Source organism: Homarus americanus, unplaced genomic scaffold, assembly GCF_018991925.1.
Source record: "Homarus americanus isolate GMGI-L3 unplaced genomic scaffold, GMGI_Hamer_2.0 scaffold2929, whole genome shotgun sequence".
Classification (NCBI taxonomy): domain Eukaryota; kingdom Metazoa; phylum Arthropoda; class Malacostraca; order Decapoda; family Nephropidae; genus Homarus; species Homarus americanus.
Window position 1 is genome coordinate 389,129 of NW_024722278.1, and position 20,147 is coordinate 409,275.

A 20,147-nucleotide genomic window follows, 5' to 3' on the forward strand; every position below is an offset into this window, starting at 1 on the left:
TCCTGGTGGTGCTGAGGGAGCGCTTCGTCAGGTCTGTATACTAGTGAGGCGTCAACTGTTGCACCAGTGTCGCTGCTTAGTGGTTGCTGCCGACGTCCTGCACGGTGACAACAGCGATCCTCAGGAGGATGGGACGGGACGGGTTAGGTGTGGTGAGCGTAGGACACTGGGAGAAGCAGGGCATGAGGAATAGCCGGGCCATGAGAGGACGAGAATTGTTTGGACGGTAATGGTGGTAGTGGTTTGGGACGGGTTTTACGGGGGGCTTGTAGTGACGATGGTCAGGAACATGTTGATGCGGCAGCTGGTGCAGGAGGAATGTTCCCGGACACTTAAGACGATGATGAAGCGGAGACTAGACCTGATCGTCTGGCGTCATCAGTGTTTGCTAATGAACCTCTGATGGTCCACCAGGCGGTTATGGTTGTGATAATGAACACCCGCCTGAGTGTTTGCTGACTCAGTCGGCCCCACTCCGTCCTGTCACCAAGAGGGGGCGCCCCGTCTGGTCTTGTGTAAGGAGAGGGTGTTTGAGGAATGCACGGCGGGAGGGGAAGGAATGTTGCTAGTGGAGGGTGCATGGGGAGAAGTCAGGCTGTGGGGCGGGTATGTGCGAAGGGTGAGAGGAGTTGCTTGTGTGCGAGGTGGGTGGGTTTAAAAGGGAGGCAGGAGCCGAGGCCTTTGGCAGTCATCAACCGGTTATATTGGTGTGGGTGTGGTGAGATGGGTTCATCTTGCCTCCCACCACAGATGTCACCTTCCAGACCCTGATCCAGTATCCTCACACACGCTCCCTTACTCCATATGTCAGGGCAGTTAATAATGATTAGTGAGGAACAACTAAGAACAGTAATAACACAGGGGAGTGGATTGTTGAACTCCTTAGGGTGTTCACAAAAACTACCGAGTGAGTGTTTCTTTTAGTAGCATGTTCAGCTGATCTCTTGTAGATAATTACACACAAAACACTGGACCAAACCAGTTGTGTTATCTGATCTCTGCTGTTGAATGTGTGCAGGTTGAGAGGGACGGGGGGGGGGGGGGTACACCTTGAGCTACAGTGGAATGTTTGTTGTGAAGGTTTGAAATATTTTGCCCTTGTTTTTGTTACACTAGGTTTTGTAGAAGTCATACACCTTCACTTCAACACAACGATAAATTCGATTCATTTTATGTAATTGGAAGTTGTTTACAAATTTAGTGCCGTGTGGATTAGTGCCATTCATTATTGACCTATATATTGGTGTCACTGCTGACCTTGTATTGATTTTTATACACTTGAGTTTGCAGAGACTGATTGGGTTCCTGGCATTTGTTAGTCTAGTAACTGTTTAAAAAAACTATTAAATGGTATAACTTTCCTTCTCGTTAGGTTTTGTCGAAATGTTCCGCGTTTTAAGATCTAAGGCTACTTTGGCGTTTAATATGTCCTAAAGTACGTTGGGTGCTGAGGTGCGTAACGACTGCCATGGGGTGCGTTAGATCTGCTTTTTAGTGCGTCGAAGATCGTGGACGACCTAGACCTAGTATGGGAGCCGCAGTGTGCCCTGGGAGGGTGGGGAGGAGTAACCCGGAGGAGACGAGTCAAAGAAGCGGCAGGAGACGTGTAGCCCCGACTGTCTGCTGCTGCCGACTATGGCCGACGGGAAGGGCTGGCTGACACCTTTATCACCACTCGTAAAATATAAATTATCACCGTCTCTCTCCATTTGTCTCCCCCTCTCTTCCTCCTGATGTATCTTATGGTAGACCCAGCGAGCCCGGGATGAAGGATGGGGATAGTGTGGATAAGCGGAAGTGATGGAGGAGGAGGTGCAGTGGTGGCTCTGAGGACGACAGTGGGTGAGGATTTTGGAAAGCCGGGGAGGGGGAGTTAGTGGTAAAGTCCCTTGGTAGCCCCAGTGTGTAAGGTGGTACTGGAGGTGTCAAGTGGTAGGAATTGAGACAATAAGCGTTATCAGGGAGGGTTGTTTATGGGGGGATGTGAACGTGCGTGCGGGCGTCATTCACTACCCAGCTCACCCTCCCACAGTTAACTCTAAATACTACTGTGGTTCTGTATCTACATAGGCTGAATCTCTCCACTATAAAACAGATATTTGGTACAGCAGTCCATCAAATTGACTCCCAGTAAAGGCAAATTCTCCCCAATAAACAAAATTTAATGAGTCTTTCTTCCATTCTCTCTCCCTTTCTCTTTCCCACTCTCAATACGTTTCTATGATATACTATCGGGAACATAGCCTTCCTCCCCCTCCCTTCTCCCTCCCTCCCACCTCCCTACCTCCCCCTCCCTCCCCTCCCCCTCCCTCCTCCCCCTCCCCCTCCTCTCCCTACCACCCCTCACCCCTTCTCCCCCCTCTTACCTACGTCCACAATGTCCCCCTTGCCGGACTTTCTTTTCGCTTATTAGGCTAAATATTGAGTGATGCTGCAGGATTCTCCGATACCCGTCACGGTTCTTCGGGTAGACCACTCTGGACTTTCTGCACGCACACACGGTATTAAAGGTTCATTGTATATACCATTGAAGATTCTTTGGATACACAACAGACTGGTCTTTGGTGGGCGGGTAGTATAGGCTCGTAACCGCACTAATTGTTGCCCTTCATATAACTCCGCTTCAGTATAATACGGCCCCCGGACAGCTATATTGACCCTTGTGTTATACTGGTTATTTTTGGTTAACGTAGGTCTTCCTTGTCCCCTTGCAACACTAGGGTCTCTGGTGGGTTGTCTCGTAACCCTGTCTTGGGGTTCCTGGCAACATAAACCTAGGCTCCCCAATACTAATATACCTTTTGTGTTTACGATCCTGTGGCGCCTCTAGTCGGCTGTGGACCACCGCCTTCCTATCCCATAGTCGGGGATGAAACTGGTGGAATTCCTGCCAGTGCGTGAGTCGGGCGAGTAGTCCATGTAGCGTCGCCTAGTGTGTGTGGGTGGACGAGGCTCATGATGAACGAGATGATGTTAGAGATGAGATTATAAAGCGGTGGCTGTGGGAGAGGGGGTAATGTGGGATGTAATTTGACTTAAGTGTTGGAAGTGGTGTTTTGGGACCGTGGGATGGTATGTGTGTGTGTGGGGGAGGAGGAACGGGGCGGTAGGGTGACCAGAGGGTTGAAGTGGGACGGGTGGGTGACCAGAGGGTTGAAGTGGGACGGGAGGAACGGTAATGAACACCAAACATCACTTACCTTCCATCTGGTGCTTTTGGGAGGACCTTAACTCACTGTACTCCTGCCCTCCCCGTACCCTCCCTACCAGCCAAGATGTCCCTCACCGCATCTGTGGCAGGTCTTCGGGTGTCTCCCTCTTTTCCTGCTGGTGTCTAGCGCCTCACACATCCCTCCCCTCACCCTATCCGCCTCCGTGCCCTAGGAATGTTGTGTGTTGGCCTCCCTCTGCTGCCCCTACCCAGTTTAAATAATTTACACACGCCGGGCACTTCTCGAGCTGAACAAACAAGCAAGGAATTAGTGAACTGGTGCAAAAGTCCGTTAGCGTCATCGTCGCCGCAGACACTCTTAAAATACAAGGCCCTCTGGAGTTAACATCCGACGTCGAGTGAGAAAGTGTACCAACAAAGCGTTAAGTTTTACTGCCCCGGCGTCGAGTTACACGCCACGATATTATCAACACTTTTTAAGAGTATGATGCTTAGTTGCTGATCGTTCATCCTGTGTGTGTGTGAAAGGGGGGGAGTCTGACGTTTCTCCCATCTTCCCCCTCTCCTCTCGCCTTCCCCCACCTCTCCTCTCTCCTGCCTCTCCTCCACCTCTCCTCTCTCCTGCCTCTCCCCCCTCACCCCCGTATACAAGGTCGTGTTATTTACTTGACAAATTCCTGTCTGTGTTTTCTCAGGGGAGGGAGGGAGGAGCAGCTGGGGTGTAGTAGAGAGCCAAGGGGAAGATAGTGTTCAAAACTGGACCAAAATATAATAGTTTTATTAAGTCTACTTGACAGGTTAAGCTAAGTGGTTTGTTGTTGTTGGGTGCTGGTGTCCGCGTCCATTTGTTAACCTTTCTGAGAATCACTTAACGGGCCTAACAAAAAGTTGTACCTGTATGTAAGGTAAATAATGGAGAGTTGAGGATAGTATATGATGGATGGGTGAGTGGGAGGAAGGGCAGGAGGATGAGTGGGGGAGAGTTGTAAGCGGAAACAGACTAATGGACTGAAACGTGGAGAAATTAACACAACTGGGGAAAACTTTTTAAAGCTGTTCAGTGGCAGTGAGTTTGATGCTCAAGATGGCGCGGTTCCCACAAACTTAGAAGCTGCTCGGGCCAAGGATTAAACTCGATTCTTTATTTATAACCTGGAACATCATTATCCTTGTTTACTGTTGTTTATGAAAGGATTGAATAGAATCGTTTATGGGGGGGGGGCAGTGATGTTAATTGGCCGGCTGTTAAGGGAGTTTGTGATTGGTCGGTAGCTTCTCCTCGACCAAGAATAAGGACAGTGTCTTCCTCCTCCTGGGTGTTTCCGAGGGGGAGAGGGCGTGGACTTTACACTTGTTTACACAGTTGTATTCTCCAAACATCCTTTTTTGAGTTTCATTTTACTGTTGACATTTAGTTTACATCCGTCTGTGATAGTTAACATTTGACATTTGCCCTCTGGCAGTTTACACCCACCCCCCTTGATGACAGTTTACACCCACCCCCTTGATGACAGTTTACACCCACCCCCTTGATGACAGTTTACACCCACCCCCCTGATGACAGTTTACACCCACCCCTCTGGTGACAATTTTAACCATTGACCTTCCATGGTAATCTAGTCTGCGACGAACACGACCAAGGTGCTTAAAGGTGGTGTGATCATCCTCCTTCCACCAGCTGTACTGATCCTTCCACCAGCTGTACTGATCCTTCCACCTGCTGTACTGATCCTTCCACCAGCTGTACTGATCCTTCCACATGCTGTACTGATCCTTCCACCAGCTGTACTGATCCTTACACCAGCTGTACTGATCCTGATACTTTCGATTACCCACAACACACGGCGACCTTTACATACGAAGCCAGGATGGGGGAGGGACCACGTGTTAACCCCTCGCCGAGAAGCAGGTAAATAATACAGTGTACTACAGGTGTGTAAGGCGTTGCTTGTGGAGGCTACGCCGATATTCCTGATGTGCTTCTCTGGCGAGTACTGAATGTCATGTCATGCAGATTGAGGCTGTTATGAAATTTTTTTTTTGTTGCTGTTAAATACATTGCTGCTGTTTTATATTTTGCTACTGTTATGTATTTTTGTTGCTGTAAATACATTCATGACGCCGTTGTATTTTTTTTTTTGCTGCTGCTGTGAAATGCATACAATGTTTATGTATTATTTTGCTACTGTAAAATACATTGTTGCTGAATATTTTGCTGTTGTAAAGTACATTCTCGCTGTTGTATTTTTGTTAAAATACGTTATCTGCTTCTGTTTTAATTTACAATATTTTAATGGTATAGATTAATTTTTTTGTTAACTTCGGCTGCCACACACACAGATTCTGTATGGTTGATCTTGGTTGCACATCACGACCGCCGCGTGGTTGAATCATGTTTGTGAAAATGGACGCATCCATTCTCAGGTTCATTTCAATGTTGCAAGATATGAAAAGCTTCCCTATTGTTCAGAGATGCAAGATGTAACATTTGGATTGATTTAAAGGCTTTTGGGTGGTATTTTTTCCATTGCAAATTATTACAAAGCTTCCTTACAAATTACAAAACACAGTCTACGAGATGTGGTTTTTATTTCTCACCTGCTAGATATTTTTTTAAGACAGTTTGATTTTGTTGCAAACATTACCAGGCTTTCATTTTTTGTTTGTTCTTCACTACCACACAATACAGCACTGGTATGGTGACTCTTTTTTGTCCCACTGGTCGCTGGAGACTGTTCCTAGTGTGGTGAACGGCAGGTACCGATATTTGGCTTGGAGACTCACGCATTCACTCTTGTTTTTTTTGCATTGAATCGCTGGCCGCTACTGGAATGGTCGTTTGTGACGATGCCATGTTACTACCACAATCACGCGTGGTAGATTTCTCCTCAGTGTTGATGGAATCATTTGGTGATTTGTGATTTTTATGAATATATCCGCTATATTGACTTAATTTTGTTGTGGGCGGTGCGTGACGCCTACGGTGTATGAGTTGTTTTGTGACGTGTGTGTGTGTCAGTCCTGATGATATTGTGACGATCTGAAATGTGATACTGCGTTCATGAGATTTATTATTGAGTGCACATTGAAGACAGACGCCACCTTGTTGTACTTCTTAATTTGTACTGATTTTCTGTTTTTTCTTGTTTCAGGAAAAGAACGAAAATAACAAAGAAGAAAATAGGGAAACAGAAAAGAAGGAAGAAGAAAAGAAAGAGGAAGAGAAGAAAGAGAAGAAGGTTAAGAAGAAGAAATCATTCAGGTAAGTGTTGACAGGTGTACAATGGCCTCTTACATGCGACTCCGTACATGTGACAGTCTGTAGGTCGCTCAACTTTACAGAATTCCCATAAACAAGGAACAATAGGTTGCAATACTAAAAACATAATCTTTTATATTTGATTCCTCTTATTATACTTCGTGCCAAAGATTATTTTTCTGGACACTTTTTACAATTTGGAATTTTTAATTGACGGATATCTTTAGATTGTCACACTTATTGAGATTGTAGAGTGAGTGAGTGTGTGTGTGTGTGTGTGTGTGTGTGTGTGTGTGTGTGTGTGTGTGTGTGTGTGTGTGTGTCCTTACTGCCAAAGTTCCCTGGACAATTGGCAGTATCTGGTGTGGAAGTACTTGGGAAACATTAGGTGAGGGAGATTTGAATTCCAACTATCTGATTTTTCTAATGTATTAAAGTTTTGTGTTTGTTCCGACATATGTTATGAAAACCAACAGAAATAATTGCCAGGTAACAGTAGGGAGGTGTGTGTTGACTTGTACCTGACCTGGACAAAAATTATTAATAAGTGCACGTGTTTCCCCTTTCAGGAGTTTCTCGTTCCTCCGCCGAGAGAAGAAAGTTGCCAAGGTTGAGAACACCAACGGCGATGTAGCTAAGGAGGAGGTCAGTATTATAGTAGGTGTAGCTACTGGTGCCGGGGCCTCCTCTTGCATGCTGGGCCACCAAGCTTTGCCATCTTCTCGACAACTTAAAACATTTTCTTTGACTGGAATAAAGTCGTTAGTTGATTCACCTTGAGTAAGACGATCTAGAGACAAGATTTATGTGGCTTGAGTCCCAGTGTAAGGGGGGTATAATCTCTCTCTCTCTCTCTCTCTCTCTCTTAGGAAAGCCAGATGCTTTCTCCTGTAAAAAGAAAACATGTTAGTTGATCTGTCAGAATAAAACTAATGTTATGGGCTGAGGGGAAAGGTTGTAGGTCACTACACTCGTTATGCTAAAGGTTGAACGTCTGTTCCGGAGAAGTATCTTGCCCTCGAATACCCAGCGAGTAAAATGGGATTAGACGAGGAGCCTGTTGAGCGTGTCGTGGATAAGGAGATTTTGGACTAATGTCAAATACTCACTGCAGAGTTCTTGTGTTATCTCGGACACGTTGAATTCATTGCTATAAACAGAAAAAATATACAAACTGATATACTGTAACGTAATGAGAACTAAAAAGTGGAAGGGGGGGGGGGGTGTCCTCGTCGCGCCGCCCACGTCTCTTGTTGGGAAAAAAAATTTGCCGTGGATTGAAAAATTGTTAGGTTACCTGAACTAGAATAAGCCAATGTGCTTTATAGGAGGGGCGAGGGGGATTTATTTTTATACAAGAACTAACCATTTCACCGCTGAGGGTCGACTCCTGCCACACTCATGGTCTCCCAGGCAGTGATAGAGGGAGGAGCACCTTTAATAAAGCCATGGCTTTATTTTTATCAGTGGAAGGAATTGGTTGTTTCAGTACCAGGAGGATAAGATCAGTTTTGTTGTCTCCCACGGTGGCATGAGAAGGTAGGGTAATATAGTGGTGTTGTCAAGCTAGGCGGGCTACACCAGGGCCCCTGAGCTGCCGTTATTGGGATGAAGGTGAATCGTAGGTCATTGAGGCAAGTTTACTGGTGTGGCTGTGAGGGGCGAAACAGCAGGTCGTTGCCTCTTGTCGTTTTCTGGGTCATATATCGTCAGGGGGGAGTCGTAGTGACTAGGAGCGTTGATAGTTTGGGTAGTTGGTGGGGGGTGGCCTTTAAGAGCGGGGCCAGTTGGTGGTTAAAAGTTGTTTGGTGGGTCGTAATGCTTGCGGGTATGGTAGTTAACGGGTGGTTCTGGGCAGTCATGGGTTGTGGGAACGAGTCGTACCAACAAGCAGGGGTAACGTATAACAGCATTTAATAGTAACGAAGAATGATTATTTTGCGATAAGAGATGATATAGCTACAGGGGGCGTTACAGTAATGTGTTGATGTAGGAGTAACGAATGGTGGCTAGTATGTTAGGACGGTGGACAGTATAGCTCCCGTGAGTGTTACTATAAACGGGTGTGATTGGCTGCGTCGTGTGTGTGTGTGCTGGGTAATAAAGGGCTTTTAACGGGCACTCAACAGGTGGCGCTGTTTAAAGTTTGTATGGACGTGTAAAACAGCTTCTGCGGCACTTAAGATGGACGCAAGATTAACACGGTGTGCGCGCGCGCAGGTGGGATTAGTTCAGAGAGGAACGTGTGTGTGTAGCTTTATACAGAAAACTGTGGTATATATTCTCCGGTATTGTGGGGTTGTCCCAGTCTGGTCAGTGTTTGGTCTCAAACAATGGTCTTAATGTTGACAGAAAAAAAAGAACGGTGTATATATATGTGTAAGGCGCCATAAACACGCTACTCTGTTGGGGTGGAGGCGACGCGGTGACGAATTGTTGTCTTGAAGGTGATGCATTACCTCAGGGTGGCTGGTTAGGATCGAGGAAGTCCCCGAGGTTGTCACTGGAGGAAGAGTGGTGAAGGAGGGGGGTGAGTGAGTTAGAGGAGAAGGATTTGAAGGAAAACTCGAGTTGGAGAATGATGGGTGTTCCCAAGAGGGGGGGGCGGCGTCACCATTTAGTGTAAACATGGGGTCGACCAAGGCGACAACCTTCCCTAAACTTTGAACTGGTGGTTGATGGATGATGTGCTTTCCCTCAGAAGACGACCTTTCACCCTACCCGACCCATCCTCCGTCTCTCCTCAGCTGGGGTGCCTAATAAACAAGCTAACATGCGGGGGGGGGATCTGAATCACCGCAGCTATATTCCTGCCACCCTTGTCAGCTCCCTGAAGCAACACTAACCCACCATCCTACACCTATCGCTTCTCGCCCTATTCCACTCGACTTATTCCTTGTAACTGTCCTCGTCTCTTCCATGACTGATGTGGGTCGTCTTGACATACGGTAAGTTTTTGGTCGTGGTGGTGGGGGCGGTGACGGAAGTCGTGAGAAGACCATTCATCACCCAGCTCCTACGCCAACACGATGAACTAAACATAAAAAAAAAATATATATAAATTCTCGGCGTTCTTGATATTTTAATTGCACAAGTTTGTTTTGGGGGAACTGAGGTGTTTAGGTTTATTTATTTTTTGGTGGTTGAGAGCTCGTTGTTTATTTTCTAGATCGCGACCCGACTAGGGGGAGGGTGGTTGTCTTTGTCCGTCTGTCCTGACCATCGGAAACGCGATAAATTTACCTAATACAAATGGATCTTGGGGTTCGATGATCAATATTTTTCCTGTAAACTATGGAGTCAAAGGTGTTTTTTTTTTTTGTAATGGGGATCCGGATCTTGTTTTTTTTTATGGGAAAGTAGATTAGTGTTGAACGATGTCGATTCCGTGTGTTTTTCCTTTCTTCTTTGGGGTCCGTTTGTGTAAGGTCTAGTTTTGGATGGTCTTTGTATCTATTGGTGCTTGGCCTCGTGTGTGTGTGTGGGGGTTGATGGTGGCGAGGCCCGGGGAGAGGAGCAGCTCATTGGGGGATAATTACTCCGCCAGTCACTCCCACCAACTGCCACCACACCACCCGGCGTCTTCACCCTTTGCCGGGATTGTTCTGCTTCGGATCTCCTTCAGGTTTCCCACCACGTCATTACATCAAGTTTCTCTCAGCTCGGATTTCTCTCCTCCAACCTTCTCTCAGTTCATGCTTCCCCCATCCAACCTTTTAAAGCCCATTTTTATTTATTCCGCCTTCTTCCTCTTCCTCCTGATTCTTCCTCCTCCTCCCTCCTCCTCTTGATTCTTCCTCAAGCGCCTCTTACTAAATGCCACTTGCCTTTTTAATCCCACCTTGGTCAGTTGTTCCCGGATCCTACCGCCTCTTCCCTTCTCTTCAACAGTCTTCCTTATCCGATAACTGCTTCATGATTCACCGGATTCAGATCAGTTTCAATTTTATTCAGTAAAATCGTCTTTTTTTTCCATTTATTCAGCATGTACATTAGACAATGCAGGTATACATACAATTCATTATGTATATAGACAGTACAGGTATATAATTCAGCATGTGTATGGATAGTGCCGGTAAACAACATACATAGTGCAAGTATACCAAAAAAAAAAATACCTAAATAGTCTGGGTATGCAAACAGTGAGCAGTAAGGAAGTTAGACCAGAGTCAGTAGCCGCCTTCAGATGTTGTACTTCCTGCTGGAGTCACTCGCCTTCCTCCTCCCCCAGATCTATGGCCCCGTTACTTGTTTCCAGAGCTTTATCTTCAGTCTTCCGGGATCAACTCGTTAACTTTCTGACTTCCAGGGATCCCTCGCTTATTTCCAGGCCCTCCTACTCTTCTTCTTTCTTCTTCTGCTCCTCTATTTAATCCTCCCACCGCCGCCTCCTTCCTCCCACCACCACCTCCCCCCACCACCTCCTCCTCCCACCTCTATAACTCACCAATACTCCATCACCAGAGCCAGGGACCCCTTGTTGCTCCTCCCAGACCCCTGCCATTATGCTTGTCTCGTGCTCCTCCTCCTACGAGCAGAACCTCCCCCTCCCCCACTCCACTACTGCACCTCCTCTAACCCCCCACTACTCGTTTCTTTAAGCTGCCACCGTCATTGGAAGTTCTTTTATCCTCAAGTTTTCTGACTTGATTTTTGAGTTGGTATTTTTGTAGCAATTATTGTTTGTTCTTTACTTGTATTTCTTTATTATGGGGAAAGGGTTTATTTAATATTTAAACTTCGTGCTGCACACAAAGGACAAAATCTTTGTCTTCCTCGCGTAACGAATTAGCGTTGTGTTTGAGTGGTAGTGTCGTTGGTTGTAAATCTTTGGACGCTGTTTGTATAAACTGTTAGGAGTAAATTTTAGTCTCTTAATTGTTGAGAGACTTGGTTGAGCGGTGTGTAGGGGAAAGTGTTGTACGACGCGACGCGTTTAGAGTTAATTACCAGTTTCAGGACGTGAAGTGGTTGGTTGTTTGTACTTGACGAGGGTCGCCAGGAGTGGCGCCTCAGTCAGTCAGATGGTTGTGATAACGGAGTCGCTGTTGGTGAACGGAGTCGGACACAAAAGACGAGTCCTGAGGGCCAGACCCTCGCTAGTGTCCACTCCGGTCTCCACGCTGACGTCCCAGCTGTCAACGCCCGAGGCTGACGACTGGACTGACGTCCAGCTGACACCCGGTTCAATAACCGGCTTCCCCATACCGACGTACCTCAATGTTAAGGTTATTTGAAGTTACCAGGACGTTTGGTGTAATATAGTGTTGTCATTCTTGTTGGAGGATTGTTATATATGACGCCGGGGGGCTCTGTAGAGGTCAACTGAACTGGACGGCACAGGTTCACCGGGAACCAATTGATGAAGTAGGAATAGGTGTGGAGTGATTCTAATTTGTTTGGACAGTGTACAGGGGCGGGAGGCAGATGGGGACTTGAAGTGATTTACCAAGTTTTTCGTTTATAAGTTCACACGAGCAAGGCGGATGGTGGTGTGCCAGTGAAGTGTGCGCGCGCATGCTCCCTTGCTTGCGTGTCTATTGCGTTCGTGCGTGAATTCCTCGCCCGCTTGTCCAAAATATTGCACAGGAAATGATGGTGCATCAACCTTGGGACACCAATTATTGACGATGATAAATTTCATTTCCATCTTCAATAACAGTTTTTCCCCCGTGTTCCCTCGCTTCACCTTATCTTTGCTTCTCGTTCTTCATATATATTTTCCTTGATTACTTGACTGTGTCTCGCCCCTCCCTGGTGCTGCTGTGTTGTGGCTACGACAGGCGGAGCGTCCTGAGTCACACTTGTCTCGTCCTCCCCCTCGGCCAGCCAGTTGTGGGGGTAATCCTCTCCCCACTCCTCTTCCTTCTCCAGTCCTCACCATTTTTCTCCCTCGTCTCAGTGGGGAGATGAAGCCACCACACTGTACCTTGTCACTTCACATGTTTCTCACGGATCTGAAACTGTTTCCTGTAGTTGTCTGAAGTTATACAGGTTCGTGGCTTCTCAAGTGAGGATTATCTTTAAATTTAGGATTAAAATTTAAACCATTCACGAGTTACGCTGCTTGAAGCTTGAGAATATAACTTAATTCAATGCTACTGATCAGCTCACTAGCCGGTTGGGATAGTGGAGTGTTAAGAGAAAATAGTCAGTGTCCCGTTAATAAACCTTCATATCTGTAGGAATTATAAAAAGAAACTGGGGATGGTGGGGGGGGGGGACCATTGATTATTTGGGTTATTACGAAATTATGAGTATGGTGGAAACTCATTGTGGTTTTTACGGCTTTGATACGACGTAGAACTATCTTGTCTCCTCTACCACCTCCTCCTATCCAGCCTTCCTCGTCCACCTACCCAGCCTACACTTCCAACCCGAAACACTTACGATTCTTCACTCCAGGACCGCCATGGATCAAGGGATTCTGTAACAGCCAAGCCACCCGACACACACCGTTAATTATTATTATTATTATTATTATTACACACACACACACACACACACACACACACACACACACACAGAGACGGGCGGTAAATCTATAAGAATGGTAGCGTGAGGGAGGCGACGCTGGGGTCATCCATCACCCAACTAACTGCTGCCGTGAATCGCGTCTCGCCGCTGGCTCAGTTGACAGTGCTGGAAGGGGCAAAAGGATCACGGGAGGGAAGTGTGTGTGGGATCCAGTTATTAGGGAGGAAATATGAATCTTAGCTCTCGGAGGTGGTGAGGCTGTGTTCTGGGAGGGTAGTGGTAGTGTGGCTGTTGTCTAGGAGGGTGTTGGTAGTTGGTAGTTTAGCTCTAGTCAAGGAGGAGGATGCGGCTTGTTCAGGGGTGTTGTGTGTTGGGGAGACGACAGCGAGGAACTAAAACCCCAGAGAATATTCAGCCAATTTACCTTTATTATTTTAAGAACTAACACACACACACACACACACACACACACACACACACACACACGGGAGTCCTGTTTCCTTTTAGATTATTATTTGGTATTTATTTACTCTTCCTGTAGTGGGCGGTTCAGAGGCTGTCGAACCTAACCTAACCTCTCGACCGTAAGCCGTTTATCGTGTGGCTGTTGGCCCGCTCCTGGTGACTTGGTGATTAATTATCTGATTCGCTGTTAACAGACGTCCAGGGCCACCGAGATGATCATTTTATCTCGTGTTATTGTTAGTCTGTTTGAACGTTTGCTTCCACTGGGACCCGAGGAGCGATGTAGAGGGGGGACCTTGTGAGAGGGGGGGGGGCGGTACCATCACCTCAGCTAGTCCTCGTGTCTTCATTTATTTTATGGGTTTTGCTTTATTTTTCTCTTTTTTTTTACTTGTTCCTCCTCCTCCCTCCCCCTCCTCTCCATTCTCCCCTGTCTCCCACTTAGGTCTTCTTCATTCCCAACCCCTTCTTTGTTCTTAAGGCTGTTATTTCGTCTAGCTTATTCTCCCCACCCTATTCCTCGCCCCCCACCCCTATTCTCGCCCCCACCCCTATTCCTCGCCCCACCCTCCCCTAGTCCACCGTGGTCGTCATTAGTGGCCACCATTACGTGTGTGTGTGTTACCCCTCAGTTGGCCAGCGGGTCTGTTAGCAACAAAGGGCTGCTGTGTATTACCTGCCCACCACCGCCACCTCCAGGTAGTCTGTGAATTATCCCCCTCTCTCTCTCTAAACTAGCGTCAGCGTGGGGCGTCACAATTCTCCCATTTCTAACCTATTTGGTTCATCACACTGGCGTTGTTTACATTAGGGGCATCACGTGAAGATTAGGCACCCCGGCTTATTTCTGAGATTATTTTGGGAGCATCACGAAGATTAGGCACCTGGCATTTTTATCTGATTAACTCCCTAACTGTACCTGGGGTGATAAGCTGGGGTGTCTAATCTTACGTGATAATTTTTATAATTCTCGCATTTGTATTACTCTTCCCGGTGACTATTTACCTTAGGTCACTTCTAGTTAGTTTGACCTCGTTGCCCTCTCTCCCCTCTCTCCTCTCCCCTCCTCCTTTACCCCCTCCCCTCTCTCCTTTACCCCCCCTCCCTTTACCCCCCTCCCTCTTTAACCCCCCTCCCCTCTCTCCTCTCCCCTCTCTCCCCCTCTCCCCTCTCCTCACAGTTTGATATCTCTGGGAAGCCCTGTCCTTCACTACCCGTCAGAGGCTGTGTGTTGCTGGTCACAGAGAACCAGTCCAGGTGGTGGAAAATTAAAAGGTCTTGGGGAATGTTTATTTTATTTTTTTTATCGTCGTCGTGGTCCAACTTTTAGGCCTAGCTAGCTCGACCATTCCTGCGTGAGCCTATGGAGTAGGCCTATGGAGGGTAAATATTGCCCTAGGTATCGTTCACCTCCGATGTGTACTGATGCGAGGTTATCGGGGTGGAGGGTGGTAATGGTGATGGAGGAAGGTAGTGCTGTAGGAGGAGGACTGCAGTTAAGAATTACCCCGTTTGTCTGCCCTGATCTGATGGAATAAATCCCTCTATTTACCGCCACCTCCAGGCCAGGTGAGCTAATCCTAATGGGTCGTGGGGATTACAACCTCAGTTAAGCCTCCCTATCCCCCCCTCTTTATTTCTCTCTCCACCCCTCCCTTCCCTATTCACAGTTTCCCTCAGTTTGTTTCTTTGTTTATTTTAGTCCCACTTTTGTTTGGATTTTGTAATACAAGTTCCAATTCAGAAAGTTTATTTTACCTGGTCAGTTTGGTTGTAATTAACAGGTGAAATCTTGTGTTGGTGGGTGTAAGATGTCCCAATATTGAGTGGTTGATGTGAAAATTGTAGCGTGGTTTATTGTGGTTAGTGGTGGTAGTGTGGTTTGTGATGAGTAATGGTGGTAGTGGTAGGTGGTTTGTTGAATATTGGTCGTGGTAGCGTGGTTTATTGTGGTGATTAGTGGTGGTGGTAGCATGGTTTATTGTGGAGTAATGGTGGTGGTAGCGTGGTTTATTGTGGTGAATGAGGTGGGTAGTGTGGTTTGTGGTGGTAGCGTGTGGTTTATTGTGGAGTAATGGTGGTGGTAGCGTGGTTTATTGTGGTGAATGAGGCGGGTACTGTGCTTTGTGGTGGGTAATAGTGGTGGTAGCATGTGGTTTATTGTGGTGAGTAATGGTAGTAGTGTAGTGAAAGTAGGAGAGTTTAGAATTATTTTGGCTGTCGTTTTATTGTGAGGACTGTGGTAGGCAAGGCCAGTCGGCGGCTGAGTGTTGCAAGGCGTGAGTCACCTACGCCGTTAAGAGGGCGGCGACTGGTGACGCTAGCTAGACTATTTACTAAACCGGTTGTTGGTGGTTGTGTCTTTGTGGTAACTCGCTTGGGAAGGGGAGGGCGACTGGGCTCCGCAGATTACAGGTTTGGTGCAATAAACCCGTATGGAGGATGATCAACCCGGAAGTAACGTAAATGACTAGTTATTGCTTAAGTTAACGCCGTGGTAGATACTCGCCTGGAGAACTATTAATTCTCTGTTTACAATATTACGAGTGATAAAACTTGATTACCATGAGATTTATATTTATATTTTTCAGTGTGTTAATCTCTTGGGGCGGGCCGGGGGGAGGCGATGCTTAGTTGTTAGGTAGTGAGGCAGGCACCGTTGTCGTGGTTACTGTCGCCGACTGTGTCCTTGGGGTAGTAGAATCTTGTGTGTGGTTGACAGTCGCCCACAGTGGATGGCGATGCTCTGTGGTTGACAGTCGCCCACAGTGGATGGTGATGCTCTGTGGTTGACAGTCGCCCACAGTGGATGGTGATGCTCTGTGGTTGACAGTCGCCCACAGTGGATGGTGATGCTCTGTGGTTGACAGTCGCCCACAGTGGATGGTGATGTTCTGTGGTTGACAGTCGCCCACAGTGGATGGTGATGTTCTGTGGTTGACAGTCGCCCACAGTGGATGGTGATGCTCTGTGGTTGACAGTCGCCCACAGTGGATGGTGATATGCTCTGTGGTTGACAGTCGCCCACAGTGGATGGTGATGCTCTGTGGTTGACAGTCGCCCACAGTGGATGGTGATGCTCTGTGGTTGACAGTCGCCCACAGTGGATGGCGATGCTCTGTGGTTGACAGTCGCCCACAGTGGATGGTGATGCTCTGTGGTTGACAGTCGCCCACAGTGGATGGTGATGCTCTGTGGTTGACAGTCGCCCACAGTGGATGGTGATGCTCTGTGGTTGACAGTCGCCCACAGTGGATGGTGATGCTCTGTGTCGGGAGCAGTCGCCCACAGTGTGATGTGAGATGCTCCTGTGGCCGACAGTCGCCCACAGGATGGCATGCTCTGTGGCTACAGTCGCCCACAGTGGATGCAGATGCCCAGTTGCATGTCGCCCACAGTGGATGGTGATGCTCTGTGCTTTGGCAGTCGCCCACAGTGATGGTGATGCCTGCTGACAGCTCTTCACAGTGGATGGGTGATGTCTGTGGCTGGTTTCAGTCGCCCACAGTGGATGGTGATGCTCTGTGGCTGACAGAATGCCCACAGTGGATGATGCTCTGTATGACAGTCGCCCTGTGGATGTGGTGATGCCTGTGGCTGACAGCTCATGTGGATGAGAAAGATGCCTGTGGTTGACAGTCGCCTGGTGGATGCAGATGCTCTGTGGCTGACAGTCGCCCTGCTGGTGGATGGTGATGCTCTTTAATTCACTGCTGCTGTCTTGGACTTTGCCTGTTTATGCCGAGTTTTCTCTGTGTTCAGTACTTGTTTTATGTTTTCTTTTGATGGTTGTATAATAAAGTTGTCATTGTTTCATGCATAAGTCCCCCCACCTACTCCCCACCACTTCTCACCTACTTCTCCCTCACCTACTTCTCTGAATCCCATTTCTCCCCAACCCATTTCTCCCCACCTACTCTCCCCACCCACTTCTCTCTCCACCCACTTCTCCCCACCCACTTCTCCCCACCTACTTCTCTCTCCCCACCCACCATTTCCCCACCATTTCCCCACCCCATTTCCCACCTATTTCTCCCCAACCTACTCTCACCTACTTCCCCACCTACTTCCCACCCCCACCTACTTCCACCTACTCCCCCACCTACTCCCCCTCTCTCCCATATAGAGAGGTATTACTGTTGATAGTGTTTAGTTATACAGTTTAATCGTTCCCTTATGACTTAATGTTGAAGACATTTGATAGCCTCTGAGCCTTACCGTGTTGTAAGGAATAGTGTGCGAGTTTGTCCGTCCGTCCGCCTCAACGTGATTCTTGCCAGTGATGTAAAGATTAAAATGGGATGCCTTACAAATTGTTGCTGTATGTCTTTGGAGGATGTTACCATGCCTCCCCTTAAGACGACTGCACAGAAATACAGAAAATGACCCCTAAAAATTACTGACGGGAGACTTGTTAAAACCCTGTCCTGTGTACACTGTTTCTGCAGGAGTGAATTATTAACGGTCAGTTTGGTCAACTTGAGATTCATTTTATTGTACCATTATATGTTCCTCGTTGATCTTGGTTATGTCAATTACGTAGAAAGTTTAAATGAGACTACAGCATTACCCCAAATTATATCCTGGTTATATTGAATGGTATTGAGGGTCACGGGATTAGGGGTCATGGGTCAGCTGTGTAAAGGTCATCTCTTACATGTTGTGAATTAACATTACTTACTAACAAAACCCATGGCCCTTCAGGCACTTGCGTCCTTAATGCATGAGTCACGAAGGCAAAAATGAACTCCGCATGCCTTCCCTGTTGGGCGCTGTAAACGCTTTTGCACTTAGTCATGCACAGGATGCAAGGGGGTGCCCAATAAACTAGCCACCTCGCAGGGCAAATCTGAATTATTGGTTCAGTTTACTAAAAGGCTGGCGGGAATTTTGTGACGAGTGAGAGGACCACCGTGTGTGTGTGTGTGTGTGTCGGTCATTAAGGTGTACCGTTAACCGTGTTGGTGTAGGACTAACTGTTCTGTGCGCTTGATGGCCACACCGGGTTCATCTCTGTACGAAGCGTCTCCACAAAGTAAACAGTGGTATAGTCTTTAGTTTAGTTTCAAGACTTGTTAGATAATGTATAGTCTACCGGGTATTTACCGTATGATAATTTGTGGTAGTGTGTGTGTGCAGGAGTCTTCATAAAATTATATATGTACTTTGTTTTTAATACTGTACATGCGACGACCCGGTGGTGGTGGTGTGTGATGGTGTAACGCTCTGGGTGTTGAGACTATAGTAGCAAGGCCTCCACAACATGCACTTATGGCCTTGTGAGTTACCGGAAGTTGGAACTGAATTAAAAGGAAGAGTTTACGATTATCGGTCAAGAATGAATTTTCGTATTTTACGAGGATTAGAATAAAGAATATAGTTATACTAGAATTACATGAAATTCAACGGACGAATTCTAGAATGTAATTTTGGGGGATAAAGCTTAATTCTAAAATTGTACGAGTACATTATTTGAAATTCGGTACATTATCACGAATGTTGAATTTGAATCCACAAACTTCGCAAACGCCTTAAAAGCTGAACTTCTCCAGAAAATGTTACAAGCTTGTGGTGGTGGTCAGCTGGACATCCCGCACTGAGAGAGACGAGAGCTGTGTTAGTTAATATTTTTGTTTATTTCCCTCAAGAAGGATGTGCTAAACGGCGCTAGGGAGTTGAATACGTGAATGACTATACCCTTTAAAAGAAGGTTAGAGAGGTGGAAGTTTGTTAGTTGGCGTGTATCAGGTACAGGAAGTTTATCGTGACTCTCCACAGTAGAAGTTGTTGTGGAGAGTAAATGATATATTGTTGAAGGACAAAGTACAGTACTGGCACCATGAGAGGCTTGTGTGATAGTGTAGTCTTTCAGTGTAGGATCAAGTACTGGGGGTGTTAGTCGACCTATACTCCCAGTCATCGTACTCGGGGATTTAAGTCCTTGTACTCCGGCTTTTAAGTGTCTGTACTCAAAGGGAAGGGAAGTTAGGGGTTGACGGTACTCGGGGTTAAGCAAGCAAGGGAGGAGAGGACGGGAGTGGGGGGTTAACAGGGTACTCAGATGGGGGTTGTTAAGGTGTACGTTAGTGTCAGGGGGAGGTAGTGTACATTAGAGACGGGCCATTTAACTCTCTGACGCCTGGCATTGTTTCCCGTTCTCCAGCCGTAACTCAACCATGTGTCAGGCTCACGAGGAGGAGGAGGTGTCTCACTTAGGGCGGAACACACGAATTGTAACGAATAGCAACATGACTTTTATTGGTATCTAGAGTGGGCTAAGTTTGGTAGGTGATCGATACTGTACATACTCGACGTAGCTCCAATGTAGACGCGTTCAAGTCAGGATCCTCAAAATGGGAGGTCAATCACGTCAACTATTCAGACCCAAATTGGATAAAAAGTTTGGTTATCAATACTCGACTTAAGACCCAATTTGGATTGCATTAAGAGTCAGGATCCTCAAAATGAAACCACTTCTTGACAGCTAAGGTAATTTGGATCTTCAATAAGGGATTTCGTAAGTTGGCGGCCATTCCCAGTGTAGGTGGATGGTTCTGTCTCGTGTGGGGTGATAGTGTGTGTAAAAATGTACCGTTTAATTCTTGGCATTTTTTTTGTGGCTTGCGGCATTTGTTACACCGTTGTCCTCGTATTTGTTCGATTGCGTTTGCGTAGATGTGCGTGTCTGGCTGCTGCTATACTTTTGGTTTGCGGAATTTGATCGCGTGTACGTGTGTGTTTGTACGTAGAGTTCGCCAGTGCGTGTTTTTGTAT

At 47.0% G+C, this 20,147-nt stretch overlaps 1 protein-coding gene across 1 annotated transcript in view; it reads left to right on the forward strand.

The window, feature by feature from the left end:
- Nucleotides 1-277: 277 nt before the first annotated feature.
- LOC121862703 (UPF0329 protein ECU05_1680/ECU11_0050-like) overlaps nt 278-20,147 on the forward strand; it is a 51,538-nt gene continuing 31,668 nt past the window's right edge. The window contains exons 1-3 of the mRNA XM_042361019.1: nt 278-367; nt 6,325-6,434; nt 7,001-7,076. Coding sequence (XP_042216953.1) covers nt 278-367; nt 6,325-6,434; nt 7,001-7,076 — 276 coding nt within the window. The remainder of the gene's footprint in view (nt 368-6,324; nt 6,435-7,000; nt 7,077-20,147) is intronic.